General features: G+C 39.6%; 1 protein-coding gene across 1 annotated transcript; it reads left to right on the top strand.

The window, feature by feature from the left end:
* Positions 1–690: 690 nt before the first annotated feature.
* On the top strand, positions 691–20,580 carry LOC308611164 (immunoglobulin-binding protein 1-like; the record flags this gene model as incomplete). Its single annotated transcript, XM_081260047.1, has 2 exons — positions 691–979; positions 20,379–20,580. The coding sequence occupies 2 exons, from the start codon at positions 691–693 to the stop codon at positions 20,516–20,518; spliced, it is 429 nt and encodes a 142-aa protein (XP_081116173.1). The 3' UTR covers positions 20,519–20,580.
* Between the last annotated feature and the right edge of the window lie 3,076 nt (positions 20,581–23,656).

Consider the following 23,656-nt stretch of genomic DNA (forward strand, 5'->3'; position numbering starts at 1 on the left):
ACCACCACCTGACTCATATATTTCTTTTTGTCTGTCTTCTCACACTAGAATGAAAGCTTCAGGAGATCATGGACTTTCTTCTATGCACTGTTGTGTCTCAAGCACTGAGAACAGTACCTGTCACACAATAGGTACTCAGTAAATCGTCCAATGAGTGATAGATGACATACTAGAATACATCTTGAAAAGGGCAGGCAGGGTGGATATGAGTCTTCAAATTATACTAGGATGAGTTAGAGGAGCTGGAAATGTTTTGCCCAGAAGAAAAGAAGAGTTTACCATTTTTTAAGCTGTTTCACAAGGAATTCCTGCATCAATGGCAGGTAAATGACCCCTAAGATTCTATGACTATTTGAAACTGTAATTCCCAAATGGACATTGTATATACTAAGCACCCAACCTAGTAAAGGTTGATGTCATAAAATTACTAAGGCTCTCCCATCTCAAAATATGATGGGAAGAGTTGCTCAGATCAGGTTACCTCGATATTTTTCTCGTTTCAGGATGTATTTCTCAGCTTCTGCTGATCCCTTCCTTGCCTTGTAGTCTTGAGAGAATTGCCTTGGTGGCAAATTCTGAGGTATAGAATCTGTATTTTTGCCTAAATGGAAATCGGTGTACCTGGTCATTTGAAAGATAAAATTGTATTCTGGGCTTCTTTTGAAGGAACACCTCTTTATTTTTAAGTTCATGGCTAATGCGTTTCTGTGGAACAGATACAAGCAGAAGAAGGAGGTGGAGCATAGGTTGTCTGCACTGAAATCTGCTGTGGAAAGTGGTCAAGCAGATGATGAGTGTGTTCGTGAATATTACCTCCTTCACCTTCGAAGGTGGATTGGTATCAGCTTAGAAGAGATTAAGAGCATTGATCAGGAGACAAAGATCTTGAGAGGAAAAGACTCTTTAAAAGAGGTAAGCCTGGTCACTGCCTATATCGCTGAAAAAGCTACTGTCAGAGATTTGAATCTTCTACAGAAGAGTAATCGAATTAAAATCCTTTTAAGTCTCCATAAAATCATTGTTCGTATTAAGATTAGTGGAGGAAGGCTGAAGGGTCACTAGGATAGCTTTCTTTCTAGTTTATAGTATTGTTCCCCAGTGCTTTCTAACCTGTAACACACTTCCAGTCTTTTGTAATTTTGTGACATGCCAGGAGGGAGGGAGGCTTCTCTGAAGTGAAAATTGGTTTGGTCTGTGAGCAGTCATGACTGCTGAAGGAAGGCATAGGGAGGTGGGCCTTGAAAACCTGTGCTTTACTGTAATAAACAGGAAGAGGGATAGGATGAGAATGAAGAAGAGTAACTGGAGAAGAGAGAGAAAGGAGTAAAAAGAAGATAAAGCAAAAGACATGGAATGTGTTTAGGTTGGGGGAGAAACCAGGATTTAACCTTACACAATGATACACTCTCACACCTTAGGTCACCCAAGTCTGAAACACAGCAAGGACATCTCTGCACAAAATGTCGGGTATATTGGTAAAGAAAACTTGGTGTAACTCCACTTTGGCTGTCTCTGAAGATCATAACTGTGTTTTGGAGCTGCTACTTCAAAATATTAGGCTCTGCTGCCACTTATTTTTTGGTTCAGAATACAACATGAATTGAGTTGAATTTATCAGTTAGTCGCAGGCATTTAAGTCCTCAGATAAACTTCTTGCTAATTCCATTTGCGCTAATTAGCCCAGGAGCTTTTGCCTCAGGGTAACATCAACCTAGTTTCTCATGTGAAGGGAATAGTCACCACTGCTGCCCCACCTGGGCTCCACCCCAGGGCTGGGTCACCTCTCCATCTCAAGGTCGAGTCTCTTCCCAGGTCCTGGACACCCTAGATGCAGTGCCATGCTTGTGGCATGAAGTGAGCAGGGCTAGAACATTCTCTCAGCTCTGGCTGTAGAGCACAGCATGGCTGTTGCATGAAACCAGTAGCATAGGACAGCAGGCTACTGGTTTCTCTACCCTACCTGGGGGCAGTCTACCCATGCAGTACTCATGAGTGGAGCCCAGGCTTCTCTCTGGACTTCTGTGTATCTTTCTTACAACCTTGGTTGTACAGGAGTCTTTCTGCCAATTTCCAGTTAGTTTTCGGTGAGAATTGTTCCACACATTGATATATTTTTGATGTGTTCATGGGGAGAGGTGAACTCCACATCTTCTTACACCACCCTCTTGATCTCCTATCAAGAGATGCATTTAAATATAAAGGTACAGATTGGTGGAACCTAAAAAGATTTTTTACATATACCATGCTAACAGTAAACATAAGAAAGCTGTGGTAACTATATAATGTCAGATAAAGTAGACTTCAAGACAAAAGGTGTTACTGGACTTTCAAAAGGACATTTAATGCTGATAAAAGGGGCAATTTATCTGGAAGACATAGCAATCATAAACATGTTTGTGACTAATCTTCAAATCACATGCAGAAAAAATTGACAGAATTAAATGGAGAAATAGACAAATCTACAGCCATAGTTAGAGATTTTCATACTTCTCTTTCAGTAACTGAAAGAATTTCTGGACAAAAAATCAGTAAGGACATAAAAGATCTGGAGAAAACTCGTAGCCACCTTAACCTGTTTGACATTTATAGAAAAATATATCCAATACCTGCAAAATACACCTTTTTTTTCAAATGCACATGGTATGTTCACTAACTTAGACCATTTTCTGGGCCACCAAATAAGAGTCCGTAAACTTTCTTTTTTAAATTAATTAATTTATTTTTTAAATTAATTAGTTAATTAATTTGACTTCATTGGGTCTTAGTTGTGGCACGTGGGATCTTCGTTGTGGCACGCAAGATCTTTTATTGTGGCGTGTGGGCTCTTCATTGCAGTGTGCAGGCTTCTCTCTAGTTGTGGTGCATGGGCTCTAGAGCACGCAGGCTCAGGAGTTGTGGTGCACAGGCTTAGTTGCCCCGTGGCAGGTGGGTTCTTATTTCCCCAACCAGGGATTGAACTCTTGTCGCCTGCATTGGAAGATGGATTCTTAACCACTGGACCACCAGGGAAGTTCCTCCATAAACTTTCAAAGATTGAAATTGCACTATGTTCTCTGACCACAATCTAATTCAGTTAGCAATCAATGACATATAGGAAGTCCCTAAATACTTTAAACAACATACTTATAAATAACCCATCAGTCAAAGAAGAAATCACAAAGAAAATTAAGAAGTATTTTTAACTGAATGATAATGAAATACATTAAAACTTGTGGGATACAACTAAAGCAGTGCTGAGAGGGAAAGGTATAACTTTCAGTAGTTATATTAGAAAAAAGAAAGGTAAAATCAGTTACTAAGGTACTAACTTAAGTAGTTGGAGAAAACAACAAAATAAGAAAGTATATGGAAGAAAGGAAACAATAAAGATGGAGAACCTCTGGGGGGTTGGTGGTCATAGTGTTGCACAAAAGTCAAACATATGTATACCCTCATGACCTGGCAGTTTCACTCCCAGGTATATACCTAAGGGGAAAGAGACCATATTTCCTCAAAAGGCTTGTACAGGAATGCTCATAGCATTATTTGTAATACCCCAAACTGAACACTACTTAAATGCCCATACATAGTAGAATGGATAAATAAATTTTGGCATATTCACACAGTGAGATACTATTTAGCAATAAGGTTAAGCAGACTATAGTTCTTTACTTATAAGTAACAAATATAGCTAAGTTTTACAAACATAATTTGAGTAAAGAAAGACACAAAAGAGCATAAAGTTCAGACATGGCTGAAACTTGTATATGCTGGTTAAAAGCCAGTATGGTGCTCACCCTTAGTGGGAGATCATGAATGGAACTGGATCTGAGGGGGACTTCTGAGGAGTTAGTAATGTTTTGTATCTTAATCTGGGTACCAATTACATGGATGTGTTCAGATGTGAAAATTGATTGAGCTATACAGTGTTTGTGTATTTTTCTGCATGTATGTTACATTTCAGTAAAAAGCCAAAACAAAAAATTCATGGATAATATTTACAGCAAAACTAAGTGACAATGTATCCCCATGAAACTCAAAATAAAAGCAGGTTAGGTCAAATCATTCATAGCCACAAGATCAACAAGGAATGGACATCTGTGTAGGAGAAAGCAGGAGTTGACAGACCATGTGAAAGACCTGACAAACAGGAGAATTCCAAAACAGCAAACTGGTATTCACTAAAAAGCATGGCATTGTGACAAGTGTGAGGTGGTATCTCATTGCATTTGAGGTGGTTTTGATTTACATTTCCCTTATGATTAGTGATGTTGAGTAACTTTTCTTGTGCCTGTTGGCCATCTCTATGTTTTCTTTGGAAAAACGTCTATTCAGGTCTTCTGCCCATTTCTTATTCAGATTGTTTGTACTGAGTTGTATGAGTTCTTTATATATTTTGGATATTAACCCCTTAACAGACATATTATTTGCAAATATCTTCTCCCATTCAGTTAAGTTGCCTTTTTATTTTGCTGATGGTTCCCTTTGCTGTGCAAAAGTTTTTTAGCTTCATATGGTTCCGTTTGTTTATTTTTGGTTTTGTTGCCGTTGCCTGAGGAGACAGATCAAAAAAAGTATTGCTAAGACTAGTTTCAAAGAGGATACTGCCTGTGTTTTCTTCTAGATGTTTTATGGTTTCAGGTCTTACATTTAAGTCTTTAATTCATTTTGAGTTTATTTTTGTAAATGATGTGAGAAAATGGTCGTTTCATTCTTTTACTTGTAGCTATCCAGTTTTCCCAACACCACTAAGCCATAAAAGAGAATGAAATCTTGCAATCTGTGACAACATGGATGGACCTGGAGGGTATTATGCTAAGTGAATAAGTCAGACAGAGAAAGATAAAACAAATGAATCCTAGGCTTCCCTGGGGTCGCAGTGGTTGAGAGCCCGCCTGCCGATGCAGGAGACATGGGTTTGTGCCCCGGTCCGGGAAGATCCCACATGCCATGGAGCGGCTAGGCCCGTGAGCCATGGCTGCTGAGCCTGCGCGACTGGAGCCTGTGCTCCGCAATGGGAGAGGCCACAATAGTGAGAGGCCTGTGTACTGCAAAAAACAAACAAACAAAATAAATGAGTCCTAAACAACCCAGAAACAGACTCATAGATACAGAGAACATACTAGTGGTTGAGAGAATGGGTGAAATGGGTGAAGGGATTAAGAGATACAAATTACCAGTTATAAATAGGTCACAAGGATGTAATACACAGCACAGGGAATATAGTCAATAATATTATAATAACTTTGTACAGCACATAATTGATACAAATATAGAATCACTCTGTTGTACATCTGAAACAAATATTGTAAGTCAACTATACTTCAATTAAACATTTTTAATGAAAAAAAAGTGTGGCAGTTCAGTTTAAGAACATTAGTTGAAATGGGGAGGGGTTTGCCTTCCAATAAAAACTGAATGAATACAAGGAACCTGTGGTCAGAAGGTCTGAAAGGGATGGAGCAGGCTAACCCTTAATGAACTCTTGAAAATGAGCCACCAGATCTCCCTACTCATACATGGTCCCACACTAAGGAGAAATTGCTGAGAATAGAATTCAAATTGAGCAGAACAGGGACAATAAAGAATAAGGAAAGAAAAGGTCTAGGTAAGAATGGGAGAGAGGACCAGAACCAATAACTCTAATCAAGCAAGTCATCATATTCCTTTAACATACATAAAAACAGCAGAAAGGGAGCCTCTGTGAAGTTAGAAAAGTCACCCTGAACCATACTTCTTTCTAAAAGTTCAGGAAAGCTTAGTACACATAAGAATGAGCAACAGATTGTATGACAGTTGCACAGTTCTGAATATACTAAATACTATACCACTGAATTGTACATTTTAAATGGGTAAATTTTATGGTATGTGAAAAATATCTCAATAAAGTTGTGAGAAAAATGAATGGAAAAATAAGGTCAGATCCCACACATAATTACTATAATTACTATAATTACCACTAGCTATCGGAGAAAAAGGAGAAAAAGGAGAAAAGGAGAGAATCAAAAAGGAGAAAAAGGAGAAAAAGGAGAGAATCAAAAGCATTCCATGTGGCTTATCTATTTTATGTATAGTAGTTTGTATCTGTTAATCCCATACTCCTAATTTGTCCCACCCTTCCTCCCTCCCTCTCTGCTTTGGTAACCATAAATTTATTTTCTATGTCTGTGAGTCAGTTTCTGTTTTGTATATAGATTCATTTGTATTATTTTTTCGATTCCACATGTAAGTGATATAAAGGATATAAACTGAATATACATATATATATATATATATATATATATATATATATATATAAAACTGAATCACTTTGCTGTACACCTGAAACTAACACAGTATTTTAAATCAACTATACTTCAATTTAAAAAATACAGAGAAAAAAAGGGGGGGGGGACATTCCAGAAAGACACACTCAAAAAACAATGAATTTAAAATATACTGTTTAAAAATGAGTTGGAAGACATTAAGAAAATTAAATAAGACATGGAAGAACAATACAAAGCAGGATTAGAAAAACTCAGAAATGTAGTGACAACTTGGGGGAAGTAAGAAGAAAGAATCACTTCAGAAATGAAGGCTGAGGGACTTCCCTTGCAGTCAGTGGTTAAGAATCTGCCTTCCAATGCAGGGGATGCAATTTCGATCCCTGGTCAGGGGACGAGGATCCCACATGCTGTGGGGCAACTAAGCCCATGCACTCTAGAGCCCACGAGCCACAACTAGAGAGCCCACGTGCCGCAACAAAGAGCCTGTGTACCACAACTAAGATCCAATGCAGTCAAGTAAATTAAAAAAGAAAAGAAAGAAAGAAAGGAAGGCTGGGACTTCCCCGGCGGTCCAGTGGTTAAGACTCCATGCTTCCACTGCAGGGAGCTCAGGTTTGATCCCTGGTTGGGGAATTAAGATCCCACATGCCATGTGGTGTGGTCAAAAAATAAAAATAAAACAAAAATAGAGATGAAGGCTAAAGCAGAACACTCTTTGACATAAACCGTAGCAATATTTTTATGGATCTGTCTCAGACAAAGGAAACAAAAGCAAAAATAAACAAATGGGACCTAATTAAACTTAAATACTTTTGCACAGCAAAGGAAACCAACAAAATGAAAAGACAACCTACAGAATGGGAGAAAATATTTTACAAATGATATGCCCAATAAGGGGTAAATATCCAAAATATATAGATAGCTCATATAACTCAATAAAAAAAAAAAACTTAAAAATGGGCAGACGACCTGAGTAGACATCTTTCCAAAGAAGATATACAGATGGCCAACAGGAACATGAAAAGAGGCTCAACATTGCTAATCATCAGAGAAATGCAAATCAAAACCATAATGAGATATCACCTCACACCTGTCAGAATGGCTATCATCAAGAAGTCTACAAATAACAAATGTTGGCGAGGATGTATAGAAATGGGAACCCTAGTATGCTGTTGGTGGGAATATAAATTGGTGTAGCTACTATGGAAGGCAGTGTGGCAATTTGTCAAAAAATTAAAATAGAACTACCATATGATCCAACAATTCTACCCCTGGGTTTTTATCCAAAGAAAATGGAAACACTAATTCAAAAAGATACATGCACCCCAGTGTTCACAGAATCATTGTTTACATTAACCCAGTATATGGAAACAACCAAAGTTGTCCATCAGTAGAAGAAAAGATATAGAAGATGTGGTATGTATATATATATATATATACACACTGGAGTATTAGCCCTAAAAAGAGTGAAACTCTGCCATTTTCAACAACATGAATGGTTCCTAGAGGGTATTAATGCTTAGTGAAATAAGTCAGAGAAAGACAAATACTGTATGGTATCATTTATGTGTGGAATCTAAAAAATAATCTAATAAAAATATAAGAAAACAGAACCAGACTCACAGATATAGAGGACAAACTAGTGGATACCAGTGAGGAGAGAAAAGGGAGGGAAGGGCAAGATGGTTTGGGATTAAGAGGAACCAGCTACTATGTATAAAATGAATAAGCTACAAAGATACATTTTACAGCACAGGGAATATAGCCAATTTTTTAACATCTTTATTGGAGTATAATTGCTTTACAATGGTGTGTTAGTTTCTGCTTTATAACAGAGTGAATCAGTTATACATATACATATGTCCCCATATCTCTTCCTTCTTGCATCTCCTTCCCTCCCACTCTCCCTATCCCACCCCTTTAGGTGGTCACAGATCACCGAGCTGATCTCCCTGTGCTAGGCGGCTGCTTCCCACTAGCTATCGGTTTTACATTTGGTAGTGTATATATGTCCATGCCACTCTCTTACTTTGTCCCAGCTTACCCTTCCCCCTCCCCATGTCCTCAAGTCCATTCTCTAGTAGGTCTGCATCTTTATTCCCATCATGCCTCTAGGTTCTTCATGACTCTTTTTTTTTAAGATTCCATATATAAGTGTTAGCACATGGTATTTGTTTTTCTCTTTCTGACTTACTTCACTCTGTATGACTGACTCTAGGTCCATCCACCTCACTACAAATAACTCAGTTTCGTTACTTTTTATGGCTGCATAATATTCCATTGTATATATGTGCCACATCTTCTTTATCCATTCATCTGTCAGTGGACACTTAGGTTGCTTCCATGTCCTGGCTATTGTAAATAGAGCTTCAGTGAACATTGTGGTACATGACTCTTTGAATTATGGCTTTCTCAGGGTATATGACCAGTAGTGGGATTGCTGGGTCGTATGATAGTTCTATTTTTAGTTTTTTAAGGAACCTCCATACTGGTCTCCATAGTGGCTGTATCAGTTTACATTCCCACCAACAGTACAAGAGGGTTTCCATTTCTCCACACCCTCTCCAGCATTTATTGTTTGTAGATTTTTTGATGATGGCCATTCTGACTGCTGTAAGGTGATATCTCATTGTAGTTTTGATTGGCATTTCTCTAATGATTAGTGATGTTGAGCATTCTTTCATGTGTTTGTTGCCAAACTGTATATCTTCTTTGGAGAAATGTCTATTTACATTGCCCATTTTTGGATTAGGTTGTTTGTTTGTTTTTGTTTTGTTTTTAATATGTATAATTGTGATCGAAATAAATTTATTTATTTATTTATTTATTTATGACTGTCTTGGGTCTCCGTTTCTGTGCAAGGGCTTTCTCTAGTTGCAGCGAGCGGGGGTCACTCTTCATCGCAGTGCGCATGACTCTCACTGTTGCGGCCTCTCTTGTTGTGGAGCACAAGCTCCAGATGTGCAGGCTCTGTAGTTGTGTCTCACGGGCCTAGTTGCTCCACGGCATGTGGGTTCTTCCCACATGAGGGTTCGAACCCATATCCCCTGCATTGGCAGGCAGATTCTCAACCACTGCGCCACCAGAGAAGCCCAGGTTGTTTGTTTTTTTTGATATTGAGCTGCTTGTAAATTTTGGAGATTAATCCTTTGTCAGTTGCTTCATTTGCACACATTTTCTCCCATTCTGATGGTTGTCTTTTCGTCTTGTTTATGGTTTCCTTTGCTGTTGAAAAGATTTTAAGTTTCATTAGGTCCCATTTATTTTATTTTTATTTCCATTTTTGTAGGAGATGGGTCAAAAAGGATCTTGCTGTGATGTATGTCATGCAGTGTTCCTCCTATATTTTCCTCTAAGAGTTTTATAGTGTCTGGCCTTACATTTAGGTCTTTTATCCATTTTGAGTTTATTTTTATGTATGGTGTTAGGGAGTGTTTGAATTTCATTCTTTTACATGTAGCTGTCCAGTTTTTCCAGCACCACTTGTTGAAGAGGCTGTCTTTTCTCCATTTTATATTCTTGCCTCCTTTATCAAAAATAAGGTCACCTATGTGCATGGGTTTAACTCTGGGCTTTCTGTGCTGTTCCACTGATCTGTATTTCTGTTTTTGTTCCAGTACCATACTGTCTTAATTACTGTAGCTTTGTAGTCTCCTCTTAAGTCAGGGAGCCTGATCCCTCCAGCTCCGTTTTTCGTTCTGAAGATTGCTTTGGCTATTCAGGGTCTTTTGTGTTTCCATACAAATTGTGAAATTTTTTATTCTAGTTCTGTGAAAAATGCCAGTGGTAGTTTGATAGGGATTGCATTGAATCTGTAGATTGCTTTGGGTAGTAGAGTCATTTTCACAATATTGATTCTTCCAATCCAGGAACATGGTATATCTCTCCATCTATTTGTATCATCTTTAATTTCTTTCATCAATGTCTTATAGTTTTCTGCGTAGAGGTCTTTTGTCTCCTTATGTAGGTTTATTCCTAGGTATTTTATTCTTTTTGTTGCAATGGTAAATGGGAGTGTTTCCTTAATTTCATTTTCAGATTTTTCATCGTTAATGTATAGAAATGCAAGAGATTTCTGTGCATTAATTTTGTATCCTGCTACTTTACCAAATTCATTGATTAGCTCTAGTAGTTTTCTGGTAGCATCTTTAGGATTCTCTATGTATAGTATCATGTAATCTGCAGTGACAGCTTTACTTCTTTTCTCATTTGGATTCTTTTTATTTCTTTTTCTTCTCTGATTGCTGTGGCTAATACTTCCAAAACAATGTTGAATAATAGTGGTGAGAGTGGGCAACCTTGTGTTGTCCCTGATCATAGTGGAAATGGTTTCAGTTTTTCACCATTGAGAACGATGTTGGCTGTGGGTTTGTCATATATGGCCTTTATTATGTTGAGGTAAGTTCAGTCTATGCCTACTTTCTGGAGGGTTTTTATCATAAATGGGTGTTGAATTTTGTCGAAAACTTCATATGTTTTTTATTATTCAATTTGTTAATATGGTGTATCACATTGATTGATTTGCATATATTGAAGAATCCTTGCATTCCTGGAACAAACCCCACTTGATCATGGTGTATGATCCTTTTAATGTGCTTTTGGATTCTGTTTTCTAGTGTTTTTTTTTTTTTTTTTTTGAGGATTTTTGTATCTAGCTTCATCAATGATATTGGACTGTAGTTTTCTTTCTTTGTGACATCTTTGTCTGGTTTTGGTATCAGCGTGATGGTGGCCTCATAGAATGAGTTTGGGGTGTTCCTCCGTCTTCTATAGTTTGCAAGAGTTTGAGAAGGATAGGTGTTAGCTCTTCTCTAAATGTGTGATGGAATTCCCCTGTGAAGCCATCTGGTCCTGGACTTTTGTTTGTTTGAAGGTTTTTAATCACAGTCTCAATTTCAGTGCTTGTGATTGGTCTGTTTATATTTTCTGTTTTTTCCTGGTTCAGTCTCGGAAGGTTGTACTTTTCTACGAATTTGTCCATTTCTTCCAGGTTGTCCATTTTATTGGCATGTAGTTGCTTGTAGTAATCTCTCATGACCCTTTGTATTCCTGCAGTGTCAGTTTTTTCTCCTTTTTCATTGCTGATTCTATTGATTTGTGTCTCCTTCCTTTTTTTCTTGATGAGTCTGGCTAATGGTTTATCAATTTTGTTTATCTTCTCAAAGAACCAGCTTTTAGTTTTATTGCTCTTTGCTATTCTTTCCTTCATTTCTTTTTCACTTATTTCTCATCTGAACTTTATGATTTCTTTCCTTCTGCTAACTTTGGTTTTTTTTTTGTTGTTGTTGTTGTTGTTAATCTTTCTCTGATTGCTTTAGGTGTAAGTTTAGGTTCTTTATTTGAGAAGTTTCTTGTTTCTTAAGGTAGGACTGTACTGCTATAAACTTCCCTCTTGGAATGGCTTTTGCTGCATCCCATAGGTTTTGGGTCATCGTATTTTCATTGTCATTTGTTTCTAGGTATTTTTTGATTTCCTCTTTGGTTTCTACAGTGATCTCTTGGTTATTAAATAGTGCATTGTTTAGCCTCCACATGTTTCAATATTTTACTGTTTCTTTCCTGTAATTAAATCTAGTTTCATAACGTTGTTGTCAGAAACCATACTTTATACAATTTCCATTTTCTTAAATTTACCAAGGTTTGATTTGTGACCCAAGATATGATTTATCCTGGAAAATGTTCCATGAGCACTTGAGAATAAAGTGTATTCTGTTGTTTTCAGATGGAATGTCCTACAAATATCAATTAAGTCCATCTTGTTTAATGTATGATTTAAAGCTTGTGTTTCCTTATTTATTTTCATTTTGGATGATCTGTCCATTGGTGAAAGTGAGGTGTTAAAGTCCCCTACTATGACTGTGTTACTGTCTATTTCCCCTTTTACGGCTGTTAGCATTTTCCTTATGTATTGAGGTGCTTGTATATTGGGTGCATAAATATTTACAGTTGTTATGTCTTCTTCTTGGATTGATCTCTTGATCATTATGTAGTGTCCTTCTTTCTCTTGTAATAGTCTTTGTTTTAAAGTCTATTTTTTCTGATATGAGAATTGCTACACCAGCTTTCTTTTGATTTCCATTTGCATGGAATATCGTTTTCCATCCCCTCACTTTCAGTCTGTATGTGTCCCTAGGTTTGAAGGGGGTCTCTTGTAGACAGCATATATATGGGTCTTGGTTTTATATCCATTCAGCCAGTCTGTGTCTTTCTTTGTAGCATTTAATCCATTTACATTTAAGGTAATTATTGATATGTATGTTCCTATTACCATTTTCTTAATTGTTTTGGGTTTGTTATTGTAGGTTCTTTCCTTCTCTTGTGTTTCCTGCCTAGAGAAGTTCCTTTAGCATTTGTTGTAAAGCTGGTTTGGTTGTGCTGAATTCTCTTAGCTTTGCTTGTCTGTAAAATTTTAATTTCTCCGTCGAATCAGAATGAGATCCTTCCTGGGTAGAGTAATATTGGTTGTAGGTTTTTCCCTTTCATCACTTTAAATATGTCCTGTGACTCCCTTCTGGCTTGCAGAGTTTCTGCTGAAAGATCACTTGTAACCTTATGGGGTTCCCTTGTATGTTATTTGTTGTTTTTCCCTTGCTGCTTTTCATATTTGTTCTTTGTATTTAATTTTTCATACTTTGATTAATATGTTTCTTGGCGTGTTTCTCCTTGGAATTATTCTATATGGGACTCTCTGTGCTTCCTGGACTTGATTAACTATTTCCTTTCCCATATTAGGGAAGTTTTCAACTATAATCTCTTCAAATATTTTCTCAGTCCCTTTTTCTCTTCTTCTTCTGGGGCCCTTATAATTCTAATGTTGGTGTGTTTAATGTTGTCCCAGAGGGCTCTGAGACTGTCCTCAATCCTTTCATTCTTTTTTCTTAATTCTGCTCTGCAGTAGTTATTTCCACTATTTTATCTTCCAGGTCACTTATCCTTTCTTCTGCCTCAGTTATTCTGCTATTGATTCCTTCTAGAGAGTTTCTAATTTCATTTATTGTGTCATTCATCATTGTTTCTTTGCTCTTTAGTTCTTCTAGGTCCTTGTTAAATGTTTCTTGTATTTTCTCCATTCTATTTCCAAGACTTCGGGTCATCTTTACTATCATTACTCTGAATTCTTTTTCAGGTATACTATCTTTTTCCTCTTCATTTGTTTGGTCTGATGGGTTTTTACCTTGCTCCTTCATCTGCTGTGTGTTTCTCTGTCTTCTCATTTTGCTTAACTTACTGTGTTTGGTGTCTCCTTTTCTCAGGCTGCAGGTTCTTAGTTCCCGTTGTTTTTGGTGTTTGCTCCCAGTGGGTAAGGTTGGTTCAGTGGGTTACGTAGGCTTCCTGGTGGAGGGGACTAGTGTCTGTGTTCTGGTGGATGAGGCTGGATCTTGTTTCTTCTGATGGACAGGACCACGTCTGGTGGTGTGTTTTGGGGTGCCTGTGACCTTGTTTTGATTTTAGGCAGCCTCTCTGCTAATGGGTGGGGTTGTTTTCCTGTTTTGCTAGTTGTTTGGCATAGGGTGTCCAGCACTGTAGCTTGCTGGTCGTTGAGTGGAGCTGGGTGTTGGCATTGAGATGGAGATCTCTGGGAGATTTTCGCCATTTGATATTACATGGAGCTGGGAAGTCTCTGGTGGACCAGTGTCCTGAACTCAGCACTCCCACCTCAGAGGCACAGGCCTGATGCCCGGCTGGAGTACCAAGACCCTGTCATCCACATGGCTTAGAATAAATAGAAGAAAGAGAGAAAGAAAAAAGAAAGAAAGAAAGGAAGGAAGGAAAGAAAGAAGGAAGGGAGGAAGGAAGGAAGGAAGGAAGGAAGGAAGAAAGGGAAAGAAAAAGTACAAAAGAAAAAATAAAATGTTAAAATAAAAAATGATTATTAAAAATTTTTTAATGTAAAAAGTAGTAAAAAAAAAAGAAAGAAAAAAAGAAAGAAGGAAGAGTGTAACCGAAGCAAAAAACAAATCCACCAATGATAACAAGCGCTAAAATCTATACTAAAAAAAACCCCCAAAATCGGACAGACAAAAACCTATGACAAATGGTAAAAGCAAAACTATACAGACAACATCACACAGAGAAGCGTACACATACACAGTCACAAAAATAGAAAAAGGAAATATATATATATATATATATATGTATATATATATCGTTGCTCCCAAAGTCCACCGCCTCAATTTTGGGATGATTTGTTGTCTCTTCAGGTATTCCACAGATGCAGGGTACATCAAGTTGATTGTGGAGATTTAATCCATTGCTCCTGAAGCTGCTGGGAGAGGTTTCCCTTTCTCCTCTTTGTTTGCACAGCTCCTGGGCTTCAGCTTTGGATTTGACCCCGCCTCTGCATGTAGGTCACCTGAGGCCGTCTGTTCCTGCCTAGGCAGGACGGGGTTTTAGAAGCAGCTGATTCGGGGTCTCTGGCTCACTCAGGCCAGGGGAAGGGAGGGGTACGGATGCGGGGCGAGCCTGCGTCGGCAGAGGCTGGCATGACATTGCAACAGCCTGAGGTACGCCGTGCGTTTTCCCGGGGAAGTTGTCCCTGGATCAGGGGACGTTGGCAGTGGTGGGCTCCACCGGCTCCCGGGAGGGGAGGTGTGCATAGTGACCTGTGCTCGCACACAGGCTTCTTGGTGGCGGCAGCAGCAGCCTTAGCGTCTCATGCCCGTATCTGGAGTGCGCGCTGATAGCCCTGACTCGCACCTGTCTCTGGAGCTCCTTTAAGCAGCACTCTTAATCCCCTCCCCTTGCGCACTGCGAAACAAAGAGGCAAGAAAATGACTCTTGCCTCTTCGGCAGTTCCAGACTTTTTCCCGGACTCCCTCCGGCTAGCTGTGGCGCACTAGCCCCTTCAAGCTGTGTTCACGCAGCCAACCCCAGTCCTCTCCTTGGGGTCTGACCTCCGAAGCCCGAGCCTCAACTCTCAGCCCCCGCCCACCCCGGCGGGTGAGCAGACAAGCCTCTCGGGCTGATGAGTGCTGGTCGGCACCGATCCCCTGTGCGAGAATCTCTCCACTTTGCGCCCTGCACCCCTGTTGCTGCGGTCTCCTCCGTGGCTCCGAAGCTTCCCCCACTCCACCTCCATCTCCGCCAGTGAAGGGTCTTCCTCGTGTGTGGAAACCTTTCCTCCTTCACAGCTCCCTCCCACTGGTGCGGGTCCCGTCCCTATTCTTTTGTCTGTTTTTTTTTTCTTTTTTCTTTTGCCCTACCTAAGTATGTGGGGAGTTTCTTGCCTTTTGGGAGGTCTGAGGTCTTCTGCCAGCATTCAGTAGGTGTTTTGTAGGAGCTGTTCCACATGTAGATGTATTTCTGCTGTATTTGTGGGGAGGAAGGTGATCTCCACTTCTAACTCTTGCACCGTCTTCCCAATGTTTTATAATAACTCTAAATGGAATATAATATATAAAATATTAAGTCAACATGTTGTACACCTGAAACTAATATTGTAAATCAATTAGACTTCAATTTGAATAAAAGAAAAGAAATGAAGGCTAAACTAGAAGAAAACAAGCATGAGTGAATATAACAGAAAATGCCTTTCTAAAGTAAAAATGAAAATGTTTTAAATAAAAAAGAAACAAAGATGAACAGATTTCTAGAAAAAGTGACAAATATGAAAGATAGCAAAGAAGATCTGACATATGGATAATAAGATTATCTGAAGAAGAATACCAAAGCAAGAAAAAAGAAAAAAAAATGCTTAAAACTAATATTGGTTGGACCTAGAGACTGTCATACAGAGTGAAGTAAGTCAGAAAGAGAAAAACAAATACCATATGCTAACGCACATATATGGAATCAAAAAAACTGTCCTGATGAACCTAGTAGCAGGGCAGGAATAAAGACGCAGATGTAGAGAATGGACTTGAGGACACAGGGAGGGGGAAGGGTAAGCTGGGACAAAGTGAGAGAGTGGCATGGACATATATACACTACCAAATGTAAAATGGATGGCTAGTGGGAAGCAGCCGCATAGCACAGGGAGATCAGCTCAGTGCTTTTTTACCAACTAGAGGGTTGGGATAGGGAGGGTGGGAAGGAGATGCAAGAGGGAGGGAATATGGGGATATATGTATACATATAGCTGATTCACTTTGTTGTACAGCAGAAACTAACACAACATTGTGAAGCAGTTATACTCCAATAAAGATATTTAAAGAAAAAACTAATATTGAGGAAACTTTTGATTTGCTTTTAAAAAGCACGCTGTGTACCTAAGAATTTTGACCCAGAATGACCAGCAGCAAGACACATTCTAATAAAATTACTAGACTTTTTTTTAAAAAAAGAAATGCCTTGGATACTTCAGCAAAAACAGCAGGTGGGTTGTAAAGGAAGGAAAATTAGATCATCTTCAAATTTTCTGACACCAACACTTTATTCCAGAAGAAAATGGAGTAACATTTAAGATACCCAAGGGGAAAAAATGTGAGCCAAGGACATTATATCTGTTAAAACTGACTTTTAGGTATAAAGGGTACAGGTATTTATCAACATGCAGGAACTAAGGAAATATTCATCCCATGATCCCTTTCTGAGAAATTTGATAGAGAATGAGCTTAAGACAACCAAAGTGATGAGAGAGACATTGATATAAGGACTGTCAGTCAGCATTAAATATATAGTTACTTGTAGAACTAAGACTAAATGAGATTTGAAAGGAGAAAGTATTAATGCTTAATTGCCCAGTGCTCTGGTAATGTAGATATAGTGTAACTTTTAATGGAGAAATGAGGAAAGAATATGCAAAAAAAAAGAACTGTTCTCAGCAGTTATATTGGTAACAGTATTAGTGTTATTCCAGGACTGTGTAATGTGAGATAATATTAACTGAGTAATTATGAGCTATTCAAATTCCATCATTCTCTGTCTTTGAGAGCTAAGACTTTTAGTGTGGAAGAATACAGATGTAATTCAAAAGAATTTGAGTTAGAAACAAAACACCCCTGTAGTCCTGAATATGAACTCATGAGAAATTTTATCGAAAAGTACACACAACCACACACACACACACACTTTTGCTTTATCCACTGAAAAGGCTTAGAAACAATGACCAGCCCAGAAGCAATGAGCACACCTAGTAACCCATGTTCTGTTCTTGAAATACCATTCCCATAAAAAAAAACCAGGGTGTCTTAGAGAAATAGCTAATTCCAAGTTTGCAGCAGGAAATAAAGAAGATGAGCTTGGAACATCTTGTCATAAAGGATAGGAAAGAAGCTTTCAAAGACTACTATGGTCATATCAAAAGGACTCAGAAGCCAGTTTGAAGACGTTTCCACTGGCCAAAGACAGTTTGGCTTGAAAAAGAATAATTGCCAGTAGCAATGAGCACATCTAGTACCCAAATCTTGGTTTCTAATACTATTCTCCAATTAAAAGTCTCCTTAGAGAAATGGATAATTCTAGGGCTGGACAGGGAATATACAAGATGAACCTGAAATACCTCGTAGTACTAGAAAATAAAGAAGCACTCAAAAACAACAACAAAGAAAAACTATTGAGGTATGTTAATGTGACACAGGGCCTTCTGAAAGAACTGTTACTGCCCCAAACTGGAAGAATGTGAGCAGGAAAATAACAGTATTGGATTAAACACAAGGAATAAAATGTGTCCATGAGTCTATCACGATAGAAATAAATGATTACATAGATAGATGGGGGCGAAGAGACCAATCTCCCCTACAGAAAAATTCTAAATAATTTGTGTATATACACCTGTCTCGAGGAGGTGCAGCATAACTCCTCACCCCTTAAGTGTAGGCTATGTTTAGTTACTTGCTTCCAAAGACTATAGTATAGAAGGAGGGGGAGAAGTTGGGAACCCTACAAACACTACCTGAAGTGACCCCAGTTAACATCAGCAGTGATAAGTCATGTTGGTGGTGTGTAGCCTTGGTTTGATATGATAAGGAGGAAACTTCACTGTTACTCTCTTCCAAAAGTCATAACCTTAGTCTAATGAGAAAAAGAGGCAACCCCAGGTTGAGGGACATTCTGCAAAATACCTGATGAGTACCCCTTAAAACTGTCCAGGTCATCAAAAACAAGGAAAGTGAGAAATTCTCACAGCCAAGAGGAGACGAAGGAGCCAGAGGACTAATGTAATATGGAATATTTGATGGGATCCTGGAACCAAAAAAAAAACCGGACATTACGTAAAACCTAAGGAAATCTGAATAAAGTATGAACTTTAGTTGTTAGTTATGTATGTATCAGTATTGGTTCATTAGTTATGACACACAAACCATAGTAATGTAAGACGTTAACAATAAGGGAAATTGGGTACGGATGTATAAGAACTCTATACTATCTTCTCATTTTTTCTGTAAATTAAAACTAAAGTTAGAAAGTTTATTTGAATATTTTTTAGAAATCATTGCAATTCATTGAAACCCATCAAATATATTTAAATCCATGAGTTCATAACTATAGTTAAAACAAAAATTGTTCAATTTCACAGGATGATAGGGAACCAATTTGTTACCTTGAGAAATGGTAAATTAAAGCAGAAGAATCAAGCATTAATCTTGTTTTCTTTTCCCTGGTGACTAATTAGTAGATGGGGGAAAGCCTCTCTTTATAAAAGCATTATACTTAATAAAAAAATAAATGTTAAAGAGTATCACCATTTTGAAATCCTGGGAAAATTAACAAATCTAGGCATTGAGCATCAACAGCTGCTAACATCACAACATATGAGACACAGATACTATGTGCCACCTGCCAGGGGAGAACAGCACCACCTGTATCACGAGAAGGGATCAACCCTGAGTCATATCAAGCTCTGTGTCCACTTGCCAATCTGCAGAAGTACAGAAGAACATGTTGGACTCCATCAGGACTATGCGGTCGGCCAAATCCAGATTTGGGGAAACAACAGGTCAAATGGCCCAGCCTCTTCAATAGAGAACTTGTAAGGAAAGAAAGGGATGGAAGAAGAAACCTGTAGATTAAAGATATATCAAAATATTTGAAAATGGATAAGACTAACCTCAAAAGCATTATGCTAAGTGAAAGAAGTCAGACACAAAAGACCACATGTTACTTGATTCCATTTATGGGAAATGTTCAGAATAGGCAAATCTATAGAGATAGAAGGTAGATTGGTGATTTCCAGGAAGGGAAGGAATGGGGGTTAACTGCCAGTGAGCACGGTGTCATTTGGTAGATGCTCATGGAGAAACTTTGGGGATGGGTACAGAAAATCTATATCTTGACCCAAGTGAAGGCTATAAAGGTATATCCTCCTTACCAAATTTTAAGTTATATATATTTTTGTGTGATTTCCAGTATCTTTTATTTTACAATAAAAGGGTTAAAAAAAAAAAAAAAAAAAAACAGAGCACAAGACTCCTAAGCTGTAAGGAGAGATCAGATTCCCCACATATTTCATTCTTTATCATGGTAATGAGAGTATTTCTTGTGGGCAAATTCAAGGTATCTAGGAAATGTTCCTTTACCTCACAAAGGAAAGAAAAAGATAGTGCAAAAGAGACCTAGTATTTGGTACACTGCATGACAAGTGCCATTTGGACCTCAGACCCTGTTCCAAACGTGCAAAATAGCACGCATTGTTTTCTGGTAGGTTCAACTGCCCCGTGATTTCCAATTTTATACACACACAGAATTGTAGAACTGTAATAAAGGAAATGGATAAAGGAGGATAATTCACCTATAGTCCCACATCCCTGGCAAATCACAAATCATAAAATCATAAATACTTATTACTTTCGTGTTTTTGTCAGGCAAGTGTGATAACCACTATATACTATGGAAACACTTCAGTGTTTTTGGTTTGCTGGGATTCTGTTGGTCAGTTAGTGTTTTTGTTTTCTGTTGTGAGGGGTTGGCCATTTTAGCAAGAATTCTTTCCCAAAATAGAATTCATTTTGAGGGGCAACTTTTATGTTTTTGCCTTCTCGTGAAAACCACTCAGAGGACCCTGTCTTACTATTATTTAACATGTCACCTGTTAAGTAATAGTAAGTACTCTCCCCAGTTCTGCTGGCCCGAGGGTAAGCAGCTAAGTATATATTCCTTGTTCTCTTGTTATGTGGTCATATTCAGAGTGGAGCTGGGGCCCGTGACAGTCGTTCTTTCCCTTACCCCTGCTTTCTTATTTTTCCACTTGGGCAGAGTTCAGAACAGCAGCTCAGCGACAAGATCAGGAGCAGGAGGAAGAGGATGATGAACAGGCAGTACACAGAGCTCGGGAGTGGGATGACTGGAAGGACACCCATCCTAGGGGCTATGGCAACCGACATAACATGGGTTAGTCTCCCCACAACAAGACAGGACTACAGGGGCTTCTGTCTTCCCCACCAAGGAAAGCTGTGCAGTCTTCCCCTCCCTGGGCTCCTGCTTCAGCCATGTACAACGAAGGCAGAGATGCTTAATCTCGCTTTGCGTTCATTAAAATGTCAATTAAGTGTGTATTTGGTATTTTTGGGTTTTTTTGTTTGTTTTGATTTTTGTTTCTTTGCGGTACGCGGGCCTCTCACTGTTGTGGCCTCTCCCGTTGTGGAGCACAGGCTCTGGACGCGCAGTCTCAGCGGCCATGGCTCACGGACCCAGCCGCTCGGCGGCATGTGGGATCTTCCCGGACCGGGGCACAAACCCGTGTCCCCTGAATCGGCAGGCAGACTCTCAACCACTGCGCCACCAGGGAAGCCGTAAGTGTGTATTTGTACCCTAGGTGATGAGCCAACAATCTTGTCTTGGAATTATAATCCTCATCATGGTATATTCTACTTTCCTTAAGTGGAAAGAAAAGAGTACTGAGAAATGGTTCTGTATAGTCAATGGCTGTATGAATTCTCTTTGAAAAATAGAAGTCCCATCTATCATGTGAGCCTGTGCAGAATATAAGTATCAGCTGCTTTCTTCCAGGGGGTGAGGGGAGGGGGTCAGCTGTGGGTCCCTGGGCTTATGGAGAGATCCTAGTCATCTCCCTTTGATATGGGCAGTGAGTTACCCAGCATCAGAGCTGCCCAGACTGGCTGGAGCTTGCTTTCTCCTTTCTACCCCAGTGCTGTGAACTAACCCAACACTTGCTTTACGAGGGACAAGCGCAAAAGCCAGGACTTGCCCTGCCACATGGCTCTATTTTCAGGAATTACAGCTGCAAATGAACAGAACAATTCTATCTACCCAGTCTTCCTTGCTTCAGCCATGAGAAATGAGGAAACCAATAAGGCACTATGAGCCATCCTTGTGTGAGCATCTGAGGCCAGGGCCTTTACTCTGGAACTATCTAGAACCCTGAGGGTAAGAGCAGCTCAGGCCATAGCCTAGCTCTTAAGTGGACTGCTGGAAGACAATTTTGACCCTCTTTGCCCGTGCTGTGCCATACCTGGCACAGTCCCAAGCGGTCAGTGTGCCATGGCAGTCATTTTGCTAGTTAATAAGGTACCTGCAGTCATGCCAATAACTGGGAGTGGAGGAGGGGGGACAGCACAGATGTCAAGGAAAGGTACCTACTTTCTATGGTAAAGAGAAGACACATCCTCAGCTCCCAGGTTGATACCCTAAAAAAGCAACCATGTGTGAAAACAAATGATCTAGAAACCATACTTTGTTCTATGTGGCTTTGGTACACTTAATTTTCTTTTAAGAAGATGACTCAGCCTTCCTATTCTAGCTTCTGCAGCCTAGCTTAGGACAGGGGTTTGAAAAGGAGACTCAGATCCCTCTCCTTTGTAGGGTGGTAAATGGAGGGCTGTCAGACGATGAGTAGGACGTTATGTTTAGTGGGAGATGACAGAAGACTACCAATAATATGTTTATTGCTAAATATATACTGCTTAATAAAGGATTCATGTCACCCTCACAACATAAGCTCCTGAAGCTGGTAGAGCACAGATTAACTTCCCCACAGATTTGGGAAGCAAACATTCATTTGTAGTTCTCTTCCAGTTATTGCCAGGCTGCCTCTAGCAATGGCCTATTTCATGCCCTTAAAACTCCATCCTGAGCTCATTCCCCAAATGGGCCAGGTTCGGGTTATCCCCTTGTTCTAAGTCTATTTAAAGATGGTCCTTCCAGAAGATTCAGCCTGATGAAGCCCCCTCACATTCTGATATCTAAAAGGCAAACTAGACAAAGTGGGTTTGAATCCTGGCTTTAAAAGTTGAAAGCTGTGTGACCTTGGGCAATAAAACTTCTCTGAACTGCTCCTCTGTTTCCTCCATGTTTATAGATGAGCTGTTTCATCGGGTTGTTGTGAGAACTAAATGAATAATGGCAGCCATTATAATAGGCTAAAGAATAAGTGTTTTCATCTGAGCTCAGTGATTATGGTCTGTCCACTAGGAAGGGAAAGGAAATGGACAGGTAGGTGTTGGAAACTCTGTTCTGTGCCAGGCACCAGACCCGGCACTTTCACATGCTATTAATTCTCACAATGACCCTGTAAAATAGGTAGCATTGTACCCATTTTACAGATGAGAAAACAGGCCCAGAGAAGCTGAGTGATTTCTTTAAGTTCACATTAGTACCAAGCTGTGCTTCTGTCATTTTCCATGTGCTTCCCAATTGTGTGTGCTTTTACTTCTGCATCTTAAAGCAGCTTAAAAAGAGGGAGCTGACTCACCGAAGAAAAGGTTATGCCAGCCCGCTTCCCCCCTACCATTTCCCCCTCAGCTGGGGGATAAGACAGAGGCGGTGAGCAAACCCATCTCCCTCCATTTTCCTCCCCAGTTCAGTCTGCCTGCCTGGCGGCTAGAGAAAACAAAAAGAGAACCACCTTCTCTACTCCCACCAGAACAAGGCGTTTCAGGGTCCTAGAGTGAGCTGGGTTTGGTGGACTCCCTGGGAAGCTAGGACTCAAAGCATTCCACAGATAACAGCACTGCTTCATCGTTTGCACTATGCTTATTTCACATATGCTGCATATTTCATTCTCACAACCCGTCAGGCAGGAGATGATGCCTTCGTTTTACAGGGAAGGAAAGTGGCTTGGGGAAATGCAGTGAGTGACTTAGTTCAGCACACAGCTAATACATACACCGTGCAAACATATCAGTGTAGCCAAAATATTTGCCCTCTGTAGCTCTCACATGGAAGCCAATTAGTTATTTGGAAAAGGTGAACGCTGGGTACTACTTCTTTTAATGCCATCACGCAGTGATTTCTCCTTTCCAGTCATTCTTTTCAACACCCCTGTAAGAAAGATAGGGCAGGGGACTGAATGAGCTGATTTCAAGCCCAAGAAGTTGGAGTTAAGGGTTCTGAATTGAGTCTAAATCCTCAGGGCTCTGCCCCTCCCTAGCTGGGTGACCCAGGGCCACCCAGGTCACCGGGGTCACTGCTGTCATTTAAAACAACGTGCAAAGGATAAAACTACTGAACCTAAATCCACCTCTCTTATGTCAACTGAATTCCAAAGTCCTCCTCTGCTTACTGTGGGCCTCCGG

Source organism: Mesoplodon bidens (genome assembly GCF_964165515.1).
Source record: "Mesoplodon bidens genome assembly, contig: HAP1_SCAFFOLD_105, whole genome shotgun sequence".
Classification (NCBI taxonomy): domain Eukaryota; kingdom Metazoa; phylum Chordata; class Mammalia; order Artiodactyla; family Ziphiidae; genus Mesoplodon; species Mesoplodon bidens.